This window comes from Procambarus clarkii, chromosome 34 (assembly GCF_040958095.1).
Source record: "Procambarus clarkii isolate CNS0578487 chromosome 34, FALCON_Pclarkii_2.0, whole genome shotgun sequence".
Lineage (NCBI taxonomy): Eukaryota > Metazoa > Arthropoda > Malacostraca > Decapoda > Cambaridae > Procambarus > Procambarus clarkii.
Genome location: NC_091183.1, coordinates 22,270,262 through 22,285,517, shown reverse-complemented (window position 1 = coordinate 22,285,517; position 15,256 = coordinate 22,270,262). Strand labels below are relative to the sequence as shown.

Genomic DNA, 15,256 nt, shown 5'->3' with positions numbered 1-15,256 from the left:
TATATATATATATATATATATATATATATATATATATTAGTATATATATATATATATATATATATATATATATATATATATATATATATATATATATATATATATATATATATATATATATATATATATTAGTATATTTTGGTAGCAGTCTTTCCTGTAGACATATATTATTAAATATGACCGAAAAAGTAAGATTAATAATTCTAACACGAATTTTCTCGATCTTTCGTACATTTCTTTTCACTGTTGGTGGTAATTCAAAAATCAATTCTCCAAAATAAAATAAAATAAAAAATGCATTATGGAGAATTGATTTTTGAATTACCACCAACAGTGAAAAGAAATGTACGAAAGATCGAGAAAATTCGTGTTAGAATTATTAATCTTACTTTTTCGGTCATATTTAATAATATATATTATATATATATATATATATATATATATATATATATATATATATATATATATATATATATATATATATATATATATATATATATATATATATATATATACAGGCTACTACACTTGGGAAGGCTGTAAACAAAACATATTTGGGATATATATATATATATATATATATATATATATATATATATATATATATATATATATATATATATATATATATATATACAACGTAACATATATATTCAACGTGAATTGGAATAGATCTATTCGAATCGAACTATCAGGGGGGAAAGCGCCAAGCCATTACGACTATATAGTATTTGGAAGGGATCAGGATAAGGATTTGGGATGGGACGGGGGGGGGGGGGGGGAAGGAATGGTGCCCAACCACTTGGACGGTCGGGGATTGAACGCCGACCTGCACGAAGCGAGACCGTCGCTCTACCGTCCAGCCCATTATCTTATGGTGCCAGATTTCCGAAAAGCTGACTTTGAAGGACTAAGGAATTTCTTCGGGAAGGCTAAATTGGTCAGACTTAATCATGGGAGGACTGTCTTTGGAACGTGTAGTGAACCTGGCCATAGTAACGCATCCAGGGTCATTATCTACGGTTAATATATACCGTTCAAAGATATGCTAAGATTCAAGATGTGCTAAGATTCAAGATATGCTAAGATTCAAGATAAGCTAAGATTCAAGATATGTTAAGATTGAAACTATACCTCATTTAAAAACATTCTTAGCAAACTCCAAGAACCTATTATGTCTTATAAATTTATAAGATCAAGTACTGATGATGCCAAACTGATAACCATGGGCCCATAGGACCTTATAAGTAAACAGAAAGCTTTGTACCAAAGGATTACAAAAGACTCAATAAAACCAACAGTCATTCGGTCGGCTTTGAGGAGGTATTTAGTTCCTCAAATTAAATCCTAAACCAGTTTACTAAAAAGCCAATAACAAACTTTTAGCCCAAGTTAAGCTATGAAAATAAATCAGATTACAAAAAAGTTACTGAAAAAAAGCAAGACTTTCACATTGTTTTGGACTCGTATAAACTAACTTGAAATCTAAAACAAAACAGAGTAGACACATTTTATAAGTTTTTTTAAAAAATAAGAGATAAAAAAAAGTAAAGATAAACGTACACACGTTTCACGCTAATCATTAATTCGTCAAATTTCGCAGATACTTGTCAACTGAGATCACACGAAAGTGAAAGTTCACGAACGCAGTTTAGATCCCATTATAGGCCTCTCGGTTTTTTATTATCGTCGATTCTTTATGCAATTGCATAAAAAGTGAGAAAGCATAAGAAAAAAACAAATTGTATTTTGACATTGAAAGATTCTTGTCCTGACTGGGAATACATTCTCGTGCAGAAGCAAGGTGTTTCTTCAGAAAGGCCGAGACAGATTCCACCATCACAACAAGAGGAGGAACATTTAATTTTGCGAATTGTGGGGCTTTTTTCCTGATTTAATGCGTTTTCGAAATACATTTGAAGACAGGAATATTTGTTTAAACTTTATTTGTGCATATTACGTGTGTGTGTGTGTGTGTGTGTGTGTGTGTGTGTGTATGTGTGTGTGTGTGTGTGTGTGTGTGTGTGTGTGTGTGTGTGTGTGTGTGTGTGTGTGTGTGTGTGTGTGTGTGTGTGTGTGTGTGTGTGTGTGTGTGTGTGTGTGTGTGTGTGTGTGTGTGTGTATTTACTATTTGAATCTGCAGAATCGAGTTATTTGCTCTTGGACCCCGCCTTTCAAACCAATATATTTTTCCTCTATTATGTCTACTACATATCTTAGCCCTCGGGTAGATCTACTGATCTTTTTCTTGGGTAGATTACTTTCACCCTTAAGGATATGAGAAAAAATTATCTTCATCTACTTCTACTATTCACTATTTACATATTAATTATTTTTTTTTAAATTCACACTTACTCGTTCATCAGTCTCCTTCTCGCACTTTCTTATTCCTTTTCGCAAGTTATTATATGTTTTTGCATATAGCTTTGTCTTACTTATTTGCTTAATATAAAGCTTTACTCATTCACTTTTATCCGCAGATAAACACACACAACACACACACACACACACACACACACACACACACACACACACACACACACACACACACACACACACACACACACACACACACACACACACACTTGCATACCATGCAAGTTCTTGGAGAAGATTGTGCGAAAAAAGCTAGTGGAACATCTGGAGCGAAGGAACTTTGTGACACAACTCCAACATGGATTCAGGGATGGTAAGTCATGCCTCACAGGATTTATTGAATTCTACGACCAGTCAAGAAGAATCAGGCAGGAAAGAGAGGGGTGGGCAGACTGCATATTTTTGGATTGCCAGAAAGCCTTTGACATAGTACCACATCAGAGACTAGTGCGAAAGTTGGAGATGCAGGCAGGAGTGACAGGGAAGGTACTCCGTTGGATAAGGGAGAACCTAAGCAACAGAAGACAGCGAGTCACTGTGAGGGGTGAGGTCTCAGACTGGCGAGACGTCACCAGTGGAGTCCCGCAGGGTTCAGTCCTTGGGCCCATACTGTTTTTGATATATGTAACCGGAGGGTATAGAATCATTCCTTTTATTGCTTGCTGATGATGCGCAAATTATGAGGAGGATTAAGACGGAGAAAGATAGTATGAGGCTACAAGATGACCTAGACAGACTGAATGAATGGTCCAACAAATGGTTACTAAAGTTAAAAAAAAACTACTAAAATAGTAGTTAGTAACAGTTGAGAGGCGGTCCGAAAGAGCAGAGCTCAACCCCCGCAAGCACAACTAGGTGAATACAACTAGGTGAATACACACACACACACACACACACACACACACACACACACACACACACACACACACACACACACACATGCCAGGGGACCATTAGCTAAATATTTAATCTCTTGCTTTGCCTGACATTTACTTAATTTCCGGGTGCCCATACTGTCGTGGCCTAGATCAATATGGCGGGAAGAGGGGAAGAGAGAGAGAGAGAGAGAGAGAGAGAGAGAGAGAGAGAGAGAGAGAGAGAGAGAGAGAGAGAGAGAGAGAGAGAGAGAGAGAGAGAGAGAGAGAGAGAGAGAGAGACATACTTAAAATCACATAAGTACAATTATTCATTACCTCTGCCCTATTTATCTCTACCTAAATTCCTTTCAACATCTCACAGCATGTGTGGGGGCAACATTAAACCATGAACACAACCAGCATACCCAACATGACCGCCAGCATACTCCTGCATCTACACGAATGAAGCCAACATACCCAATAGCATGGCTTGAACAACAGCACATCTCACTCCTTGCAAGAAGCAACCCCAGCTTGCAAGATTCTGATCGTCTGCATTAAAGAGCAGCTTGTTAAACGTCAAGAAAAAGGGGAAGAGGGGGCCAGGCGCGGGCGTGAGAGAATGAGTTTTATATTAATACAATTGCAAGCAGCCATGGCGGGAGCAACATTGCAAGCTTGCAAGTTTAAGACGTCTTAGCTGTTTTGAGATGGTTATTGCCTGGGCGTTTTGGGGCGCTGGATGCAAAGATGGTGGCACTGGCACTGGCATTGCAGACAACGGCATTGTGCCGTTGTCTGCAAGGTGAGAATTCAAGCCCTAAAAACTATTTTCCAGATAAAGTGTTGGCTCTGAGGGCTGCTGGCAGGAATCTGAAGAATGTGGGACGTGAACCCTTAGGGGTTAACAGTAAACTTAACCTGAACTACCCGGGGGAAGACTATGGTTTGTTCCAAGAATTAGGCTGAATACCAGTCAACGGATGATGACTGTCAACGTCTTCTGATTGTCGGCCGAGCCTAGAGCATTAAGCAAAAGGAGCTCAAAGATAGCCAGGCAGAATGACAGAGAGGCACTCTAAACTGACGGACAGACGGAGAGAGACAGTCAGAGCCAGACAGGCATAGAGGAACATACAGACAGAAAGGCCGGTGGACGAACAAGCACTCAATGTGATGATAGGGAACGATGTGAACACATATACTAATCTTTGTTCATTTTATCCTCGTCATAGATAGATGGAGAGAGAGAGAGAGAGAGAGAGAGAGAGAGAGAGAGAGAGAGAGAGAGAGAGAGAGAGAGAGAGAGAGAGAGAGAGAGAGAGAGAGAGAGAGAGAGAGAGAAAGAGAGAGAGAGAGAGCCTCCCCCACTGATAGAGAGCGACGAGTAACGAGTAACGTTAGTGGAATTACTTTCGAGTAACGAGTTACTCGAAAGACGAGTACCATTAGTGGAATAACAACTTTTAATATCAAACCTGAACACAGTAGTTATGAGAATATAGTTCAATCCCATTCATATAGAGATGGTGAAAATTGTCATAAAATCTCTTACACTGAATAAAGGCCAAAGAGAAAGAGAGAGAAAGAGAGAGAGAGAGAGAGAGAGAGAGAGAGAGAGAGAGAGAGAGAGAGAGAGAGAGAGAGAGAGAGAGAGAGAGAGAGAGAGAGAGAGAGAGAGAGAGAGAGAGAGAGAGAGAGAGAGAGAGAGAGAGAGAGAGAAGAGAGAGCCTCCCCCATTGCCCATCAGACAGAAAGCATTTACATGATAGAAAAGTAACTTACTTATCAAAGACGTTACTCGCTCGCGCCCTGAGACTTGACGGATGCCGGAGGGAAGAGACAGAGAGAAAGCACTTAAGTGCAAGGGGAAGCACGCTCGGAATGCTGGCAATTCCCCGGCAAGTGGAGAAAGTTTCTTGAAATAATGAAGGATTTCAAAGTTTGGAGAGGAACAGGCGAGCCAAGTTTTGTCAATATGTGCAAGGGAAACCCATCACAGCCTGCATCATTCACGAGTTTTGGGTTGCCCAAGTACAGGCGAGTACAGGAATGTACTTTTTTTTGGGGAAAGGTTGAAGATGGGAAAGATGGGACTGAGACAGGAGGAGAAAGAGATTGGGCATTGTCAGTGACTAATGTATGCCTAGCTTTTTGAGCAGTGTTACATATCACAATTTATTTCAATGTTTTTTAAAGAGAATGTCTTATTATTTTTTTCCTGACCAAGGTTAGAGGCCAGATGCTTAGAGCTAGCATCTCCCAATATTGCAGGATGAATGGTCTGATGTACGTGAAAGTCATAGGCTGGTCGGGGTCGGGCCTATCAACAAGAGGGGGTTGAGAATAATAGTGACCCCTCGATGTAGTAAGTGAAACGTGGCTAACGGAGTCCCTAGAGTTTTGGATATAAAAATAAATGGAAATATCTGTTTGAGGTCGAAGGCCAGATGGAGGAGAGGGGAAGAAGGAGGAGGGGGGGTGGAGAAGGGGGGGAAATTGGAAAGAGGGTAGGGAGAGAGGGAGATGGGAAAAAGGTGGGAAGATGGGAGAAAAGGGGGAGAGGAGGAGCAGGAAAAGGGGGGAAAAGGGGAGAAAGAAGATATGGGTAAGAAGGCAGCAGAGAGGAAGGGGGGAGGACGTAGGGAGATAAGGAGAAGGGGGAGAGAAAAGCGAGAATGACGGTGTGGGGGGACTAACTCCCAGGTACCTATTTGCTTATAGGAGAACAGGATCATCAGGGTGAAAGAAACTCTGCTCCTTTGTTTTAGCCTCCCCATGGGATCTTACCCGGGCCACTAGGACTACGACCCCCGAGCGCTGTCTACTCAGCTGCGAGGTCCCTGTGTGCGTGTGTGCGTCTATAAAAAAGATGTCACAAAACGCTTGATTTTTACAAAAATGGGTAATGCACCACAGTAGAAATGTGAAACAGAATTGTGAGATTTCGTCCTAACAATCTTCACTCAAATTTTCTGGAAGACGGTTCAAGAAATTGGTCACCTCCTCTCCAGACCATCTTCATATCCCTTCCATATATATATATATATATATATATATATATATATATATATATATATATATATATATATATATATATATATATATATATATATATATATATATATATATATGTCGTACCTAGTAGCCAGAACGCACTTCTCAGCCTACTATGCAAGGCCCGATTTCCCTAATAAGCCAAGTTTTCATGAATTAATTGTTTTTCGACTACCTAACCTACCTAACCAAACCTAACCTAACTTTTTCGGCTACCTAACCAAACTTAACCTATAAAGATAGGTTAGGTTAGGTTAGGTAGGGTTGGTTAGGTTCGGTCATATATCTACGTTAATTTTAACTCCAATAAAAAAAAATTGACCTCATACATAATGAAATGGGTAGCTTTATCATTTCATAAGAAAAAAATTAGAAAAAATATATTAATTCAGGAAAACTTGGCTTATTAGGCAAATCGGGCCTTGAATAGTAGGCCAAAAAGTGAGTTCTGGCTACTAGGTACGACATATATATATATATATATATATATACGCCCACCACAACACACCAACCATGGCTCTACACCCACCACAACACACCACCCATGGCTCTACACCCACCACAACACACCAACCATGCTCTATACCCACCACAACACACCAACCATTGCTCTACACCCCACCACAACACACCACCCATGGCTCTACACCCACCACAACACATCACCCACGGCTCTACACCCACCACAACACACCAACCATGGCTCTACACCCCCCACAACACACCACCCATGGCTCTACACCCCACCACAACACACCACCCATGGCTCTACACCCCACCACAACACACCACCCATGGCTCTACACCCACCACAACACACCACCCATGGCTCTACACCCCACCACAACACACCACCCATGGCTCTACACCCCACTACCACACACCACCCATGGCTCTACACCCACCACAACACACCACCCATGGCTCTACACCCACCACAACACACCAACCATGGCTCTACACCCACCACAACACACCACCCATGGCTCTACACCCACCACAACACACCAACCATGGCTCTATACCCACCACAACACACCACCCATGGCTCTACACCCACCACAACACACCAACCATGGCTCTACACCCACCACAACACACCACCCACGGCTCTACACCCACCACAACACACCACCCATGGCTCTACACCCCTCACAACACACCACCCATAGCTCTACACCCACCACAACACACCACCCACGGCTCTACACCCACCACAACACATCACCCACGGCTCTACACCCCCCACAACACACCAACTATGGCTCAACACCCACCACAACACACCACCCATGGCTCTACACCCTCCACAACACACCACCCATGGCTTTACACCCACCACAACACACCACCCATGGCTCTACACCCACCACAACACACCACCCATGGCTCTACACCCACCACAACACACCACCCATGGCTCTACACCCTCCACAACACACCACCCATGGCTCTACACCCACCACAACACACCACCCATGGCTCTACACCCACCACAACACACCACCCATGGCTCTACACCCTCCACAACACACCACCCATGGCTCTACACCCACCACAACACACCAACCATGGCTCTACACCCACCACAACACACCACCCATGGGTCTACACCCACCACAACACACCAACCATGCTCTATACCCACCACAACACACCAACCATGCTCTATACCCACCACAACACACCAACCATGCTCTATACCCACCACAACACACCACCCATGGCTCTACACCCACCACAACACACCACCCATGGCTCTACACCCACCACAACACACCACCCATGGCTCTACACCCACCACAACACACCACCCATGGCTCTACACCCACCACAACACACCACCCATGGCTCTACACCCACCACAACACTAACAATCTCAATTGGCTCAGTTAATGCGAGCATAACAGTCGTAAGAGGAGAAGCAACAGTTGATACGCCCCAGCCACATCAACAGCAGCAGCAACAGCAGCAACAGCAGCAGCAGCAGCAGCAGCAGCAGCAGCAAGAAGGCTTCTAAACAGCTGCACCAGCAGCTGTAATTAGGGCTGGTGGGGGGCATTAGGGACTGCATTAAGTGCATCATGGTGTGGAGGCTCTCGCTTACTGCCCTTATTTTGAGAGACTTGTGGCCGGGATGGTGGTGGGAGAGGGACCAGGATGCTGGGATGGTGGTAGGAGAGAGGGACCAGGATGCTGGGATGGTGGTGGGAGAGAGAGACCAGGATGCTGGGATAGTGGTGGGAGAGAGAGACCAGGATGCTGGGATGGTGGTGGGAGAGAGAGAGACCAGGATGCTAGGATAGTGGTGGGAGAGAGAGAGACCAGGATGCTAGGATAGTGGTGGGAGAGAGAGACCAGGATGCTGGGATAGTGGTGGGAGAGAGAGACCAGGATGCTGGGATAGTGGTGGGAGAGAGAGACCAGGATGCTAGGATAGTGGTGGGAGAGAGAGACCAGGATGCTAGGATAGTGGTGGGAGAGAGAGACCAGGATGCTAGGATAGTGGTGGGAGAGAGGGACCAGGATGCTGGGATGGTGGTGGGAGAGAGAGACCAGGATGCTGGGATGGTGGTGGGGGAGAGAGACCAGGATGCTGGGATGGTGGTGGGAGAGAGAGACCAACAAACCTTGCTGACACTCCTCATCTGTTGTGTGAGAGTGTATTTAGCTTCATAGCTCTCTCTCTCTCTCTCTCTCTCTCTCTCTCTCTCTCTCTCTCTCTCTCTCTCTCTCTCTCTCCCTCTCTCTCTCTCTCTCTCTCTCTCTCTCTCTCTCTCTCTCTCTCTCTCTCTCTCTCTCTCTCCCTCTCTCTCTCTCTCTCTGGGTCAGAGTTCTTCCTCTTGGACGAGTCGGAACAGCATTATCACATTTCTTACGGGACCATTTATCAATTCATTCTCATGACTTGATAAAAGTTCAAGGCGGACCGAAACGTTGTGATAATGGTCTAGAACGGACAGAAACGTCGTAATAAGAGTCCAGGATGGATCGAAGCGTCGAAATAAGAGTCCTGGACGGACCGAAACGTAGTGATAATGAACCAGGACGGACCGAAACGTCGTGATACTGGTCCATAATGAACCAGGACGGACCGAAACGTCGTGATACTGGTCCATAATGAACCAGGACGGACCGAAACGTCGTGATACTGGTCCATAATGAACCAGGACGGACCGAAACGTCGTGATACTGGTCCATAATGGAACAAATAGTTGTCTCTTCCTTTGTTTCATATAAGGGGGGTTAAATGCCCTATTTAAAACACTGCTATTCTGAGTTTCAATGAAATAGGATAATCTGAACTCAATTAACCATTGATTCAAGCATATGCTGACTTACGTCATGAGATTAGGGGGGGGGGGGGGGGGGGAGGAGGTAAATATGTAAATCAGTAAATCCACGTTTTGGAACGAGGGTGTGTGTGGATTCATCGATCAGTAAGCAACCAATCCCGAGAGAAGCCTAGGAGATGATTGGCGAGTTTTATCTACCAAAATAATGGGGGATATAGCTTCATATATATATATATATATATATATATATATATATATATATATATATATATATATATATATATATATATATATATATATATATATATATATATATATATATATATATATATATATATATAATACCCCACAAAAAAGTTATCATCAATAACAGTTAACATTTTATATAAAGCTTCACAAATGACATCAACGCCATACTAACGTCACAAGAGTGAAAATGATGTCATCCGCTGATGCAAAACAAGGACGTCACCACTCAAACAATGACGTAGGTGGAGGGTTAAGGGGGGGTGGGGGAGGGTACATCAGTGACGTCAGGGCTCGGAGGCTGGCAGCTCGGGGGGTGAGAAATGTTGCAAATTTAAGAGTTCTTAAACGACTGAAGACTAACGCTGTCGCGCGGCAATTTTCCCTAATGAACAAAAGTTTTGGGACGTCAGCTAATGGTCTCATGCGTTGGTGAGGGAAAAAGGCGCATATTTGTGTGATATTCTGGATGGTTATCTTGAGGTTATCTTGAGATGATTTCGGGACTTTTAGTGTCCCCGCAGCCCGGTCCTCGACCAGGCCTCCACCCCCAGGAAGCAGCCCGTGACAGCTGACTAACACCCAGGTACCTATTTTACTGCTAGGTAACAGGGGCATAGGGTGAAAGAAACTTTGCCCAATGTTTCTCGCCGGCGCCCGGGATCGAACCCGGGACCACAGGATCACGTGCTGTCTTCTCGGCCACCGGCTCCCGTAGGTTGTGAGCTACGACTGGTACGACTTCAAAACAGGAGGACTTTAGCAAACTCCAGGAGTGGTCAAATAAATGGCTACTAGAACTCAACCCCAGCAAGTGTAAGGTAATGAAGGTGGGAAAGGGAGAAAGGAGACCAGGAGGAATATATACATCATAATGGAAGGCAACTTTGGGCATCAGAAAGAGCGAAAGGTTTACGAGTGGATATAATTTCATCACTAGCTCCAGAGCCACACATAAACCGGCTAACATCGGCAGCATATGGGACGCTGGCAAACACTAGAACGTCGATTGGGGCTCCTTCAAGGCAATTTGCGCAGTGATTGTTAGATCAATAATGGAGCATGCAGCACCGGCCTGATATCCGCCCTTTGTGAAGCATAAAATAAAAAAATTGAAAGGATACAAAAGTTTCCATCAAGATTAGTGCCAGAGCAAGGAGAAATTAGCCGTGAGAACAGGTTAATAAAACTGGATCTCACATACCTGGAAGAGCGAAGAAACAAAGGAGACATGATCTTAACACGCAAGATACTGAGGCGATCAGGAATGAAAAGGTGGACAATGATAGTTTCTTTAAATTGAGAGAAAACAGGACGAGACATCATAATTGGAAACTGGAAACGTAAATGAGTCGAAGAATTAAAGAATTGTTAAAAAATACAAGTGGAATGCCCTAAAGAAGTTATAAAAGCCACCTCCAATCTCAAATTTAAAGCCAGATTTGAGATAGAACACAAATGCCAGAATAGTTAAAATATAACACAACAGATATAACACGAAGAACAGGAGGGACAGAAAAAGCTTGAACTAACTTCTCTGTAGTTATTGATAGGTAAAATAGGCAAGCACACACACACACACACACACACACACACACACACACACACACACACACACACACACACACACACACACATAAACAATCAACCACTCATAAACCCATAACCTTTCCACCCTATAGACACACACACACACACACACAACCCCCCCCCCCAACACACATACTATTCCACACATACACAACCCCGCCACGCACACAACCTCCCCCACCCACGCACACAACCCCACCTACGCACACAACCCACACACAAACCCCCACAAACATACACAATCCTTCCCACAACAGTTGATTGGCTGTTGAAAGGTGGGCCCAAAGAGGCAAAGTTCTACCCCCGAAAGCACAACTAAGTAACTACAACTAGGTGACTACACACACAACAAACCCCCTCCCCCCCCCTCCGCAAACACACAAACTCCCCACACACACACAACTCCCCCTACAATCACAACCCCCAAAACAAACACACAATCCACCTCATATATACAACCCCCCCCCAAAAAAAAACACTCACACACACACACACAAACACACACACACACACACACACACACACACACACACACACACACACACACACACACACACACACACACACACACACACACATTTCTGACAAAAATGGACTACAAGTAGAACTTTTAAAGACTCATTTTCCTGAGGCCTTCAATGACGTTGAGTGAGTTGAGTCACTAATGACTTGGTGTATACTGTAAATGAACGAAAGGGGGGAAGGAAGGGTGGAGATGAGATAAGAAAGGAAGAGAGAAGAGGGTGAACAAGTGCATAAGGGAGAAAGAAAGAGGAGACAAAAAATTAGGGAGCAGAGGCGAAGAAAGTGGGAATAAGTAAGGATGACAAAAGATATATATAGAGAGAGAAGGAGATAGAGAGACAGAGAGACAGAGAGAGTCGCGGAAGGGAAAGAGACAGAGAGCGAACGATTTGAGATTAATGGAGAGAGATGAGGATAAAGAGAAAAGCATTACATAGGAAAAACTAAATAGATCCAAGAAGAGAGGTTATATTTCGAAATCATCTACTAATCTCTCTCTACAGACGAAGTCAAGAGAAAAAAGTCGAAGGCTCTCTACCTACCCTCTTCCCAACTCACACTTACAATACAATACAATACAATTTTATTTAGGTAAGGTACATACATACAATAAATATTTACAAGGATTGTTTAACTTATAGGTATAGCTAGTACATACAATGCCTAAAGCCACTATTACGCAAAGCGTTTCGGGCATAAATGGAATAACGAAAATAATTCACGTAACACCACAGGCCTATCGAAAATAGCCACAAAAATAAATAAATCAGATACAAAAAATTATTCCCCAAAGTCTGCGACTAGTATTATTATTGTGGCCAAAGCTGCAGTCTTGTAGCTGAGATTAATTTTGTTGTATTTGAGGTTGTAATTGTAATTTTTTTGCACTTTAACCAATCAATTAAGCATTTTATGATTTTTTTTTAACTAATTAGGCTTTTACTCTAACAGTAAACTGAAATAAATTATGTTTTTCTGAAACTCTAACTAATGAATCCTGCATGTTTTGTAATTGTAATTGATTAATTATTTATTTTCTGTAATAGTAACTAATTAATTATACATTTTCTGTAATAGAAGCTAATTTTTTGGGTTTTTCCGAATTTATATGAAATTAGTTATGGATTTATTTTCCATAAAAAAAACAATTTATACATATAAAAGTGCAAAAAAAAAAAATAAAGAAATGTAACATTTTCTTTAAAATTGTAAAAGTAATTACGAAATGTCGCGGATATTTCTTACTGCTGTTAAGGCATGCTCTTGACAGCTGAAGGAGCCCAATTTAGTGACAGTTAATAGTTTAAAAACGTCAAAATATAGTGCAGGGAGAAACGCCAAATGAAAGGGCAGGAAATGTCGGCGAATGAAGGCAATTGGGGTAAGATATGGCACTCTCAGTAGAGTCGTACGTGCCTTTTCAAGATAAAAGATAAGGTCAAAACTCTCTCGTTTGCGGTCTGCAAAGGAACACATCTCAAATGTCAAGATCTAACATTGGGAAAACATTTTTTGGTTATTGAACGTATCTTGAGACGTTTGGACATACGATTTGTGGGTGAATGGAATGGCCTCTTAAGATAATAAGAAAGATAGGATAAATAAAAGGTCAGTGGAACTCAAAAGGAGTTAAAACTAATCTACATATGAAAAGGTATTCGAACCTTCAATCATATGAGACCAGTTTTCACCTCTAGGTATTTTCACGAGTTTTAGGCAAGTTTCCTTTAGTGTCAGGGAGGTTTTCGAGGGTTTGATGAAAAGTTTTCACGCGTTTCAGGAGAGTTTTCGTGAAATAAAGTGCGTGAGCTTGGAGTCAGCGGTTCGAGCCCCTCATTCAACCCGGATGACTGGAAGAGTTTTCTTGAGTTTCAGGCAAGTTTTTATGAGTTTATAGCAGTCAAAAAATCAACCAGTGCAGGAACGATTCACAGACCAACCGGGCTGTGGTGGGTATGTGCGCCTGCGGACCGCTCCAAGCAACAGCCTGGTGGACCAAGCGCTCACAAGTCAAGCCTGGCTTCGGGCCGAGCTTGGGGAGTAGAAGAACTCCCAGAACCCCATCAAACAGTTATCCCAGAGCAGCAAGATTACACAATACCAGAGAAATTCAATGAACCAATCCTTTAGCTGTTCAACCGTGTTCGCCCAGCCATAATTCAAGACCTGGTTGTAAACTATCTGACAGCTCGTGTTCCAGGGATATAATGGGGGAGCTATCAGAGAAGGGGCGAGTGTTGGGGAAGGGGGTGGAGGTAGGGCGGGGAAGGAGGGAGGAAATTATCAAAAGAAAGCGCCAAGCCATTAAGACTATATAGCACTTGGATCAGGATACGGATTTGGACGGGGGAGGAATAGTGCCCAACCACTTCGACGGGGAAAGGGAAAGGGTGGAAAAGGGGAATACAGGGAACGGATGTTTGACAATCGGTTCTCAGGAAGGAGAGGGGAAGTACTAGCTTCGTACACCACACTGCTTCATGTTGACCAGACCACACACTAGAAAGTGAAGGGACGACGACGTTTCGGTCCGTCCTGGACCATTCTCAAGTCGATTGAGAATGGTCCAGGACGGACCGAAACGTCGTCGTGCCTTCACCTTCTAGTGTGTGTGGTCTGGTCAACATTCTTCAGCCACGTTATTGTTACTCATCGCTTCATGCTTTTGGGGAAGGAAGGAAAAGTCATTAGTTTTCCCTTTGGCTGCCTCCGGGGTGTTCCAAGGGCTGGAACATACCGATATAGCAAATATATTAAGTGATATCATGCAAAAGGTGGGATGATATCACAATCCCCCCCCCCACAGACTCTCACCTAATCGTCACATTCTTTACGAACTCAAAACAATCCGTTAAAAAAAAAAAAACTGTGAGGGATTATCCACAAAACTAAATCACCAAACAAAGTGATCGGATCACCAGTAAGTAACACTCAACTCAAACTCACAGTAACTCAAAGTAACTCAGGACTCAAAGTAACACAACACAAAAGTAACTCACATTGAACAAGAAGGTGAAGTTATACGCGGGCGGGTTAGCGCGGGCGGCGCAAGTTAGGGTGGCAGAGTCCCCCGCCCGCAACCCGCCCACGCCGCCCCACGCCACCCACGCCGCCCACGATCTTGCTGGCCACCCGTCCTTGGCTGCCACCCCCCTCGATGCTGATGCTGGCTTCAGGGACATCTGTGGCGGAGGGAGATGAGAGAAGATGATGCTAAAACTTTTTTTTTCAGAATATTTTAACATAATCATAAAGTCAAATAATAATTGTTCTTTCAAAAATGACAGTAATCTTATATCATTCTATAGT

The 15,256-nt window shown here is 43.0% G+C and overlaps 1 protein-coding gene across 1 annotated transcript in view; it reads right to left on the bottom strand.

The window, feature by feature from the left end:
- The window catches only part of LOC138371089 (mucin-2-like), a 56,323-nt gene that overhangs the window by 36,046 nt on the left and 5,021 nt on the right, over positions 1 to 15,256 (bottom strand). The window contains exon 2 of the mRNA XM_069335753.1: positions 14,947 to 15,129. Coding sequence (XP_069191854.1) covers positions 14,947 to 15,129 — 183 coding nt within the window. The remainder of the gene's footprint in view (positions 1 to 14,946; positions 15,130 to 15,256) is intronic.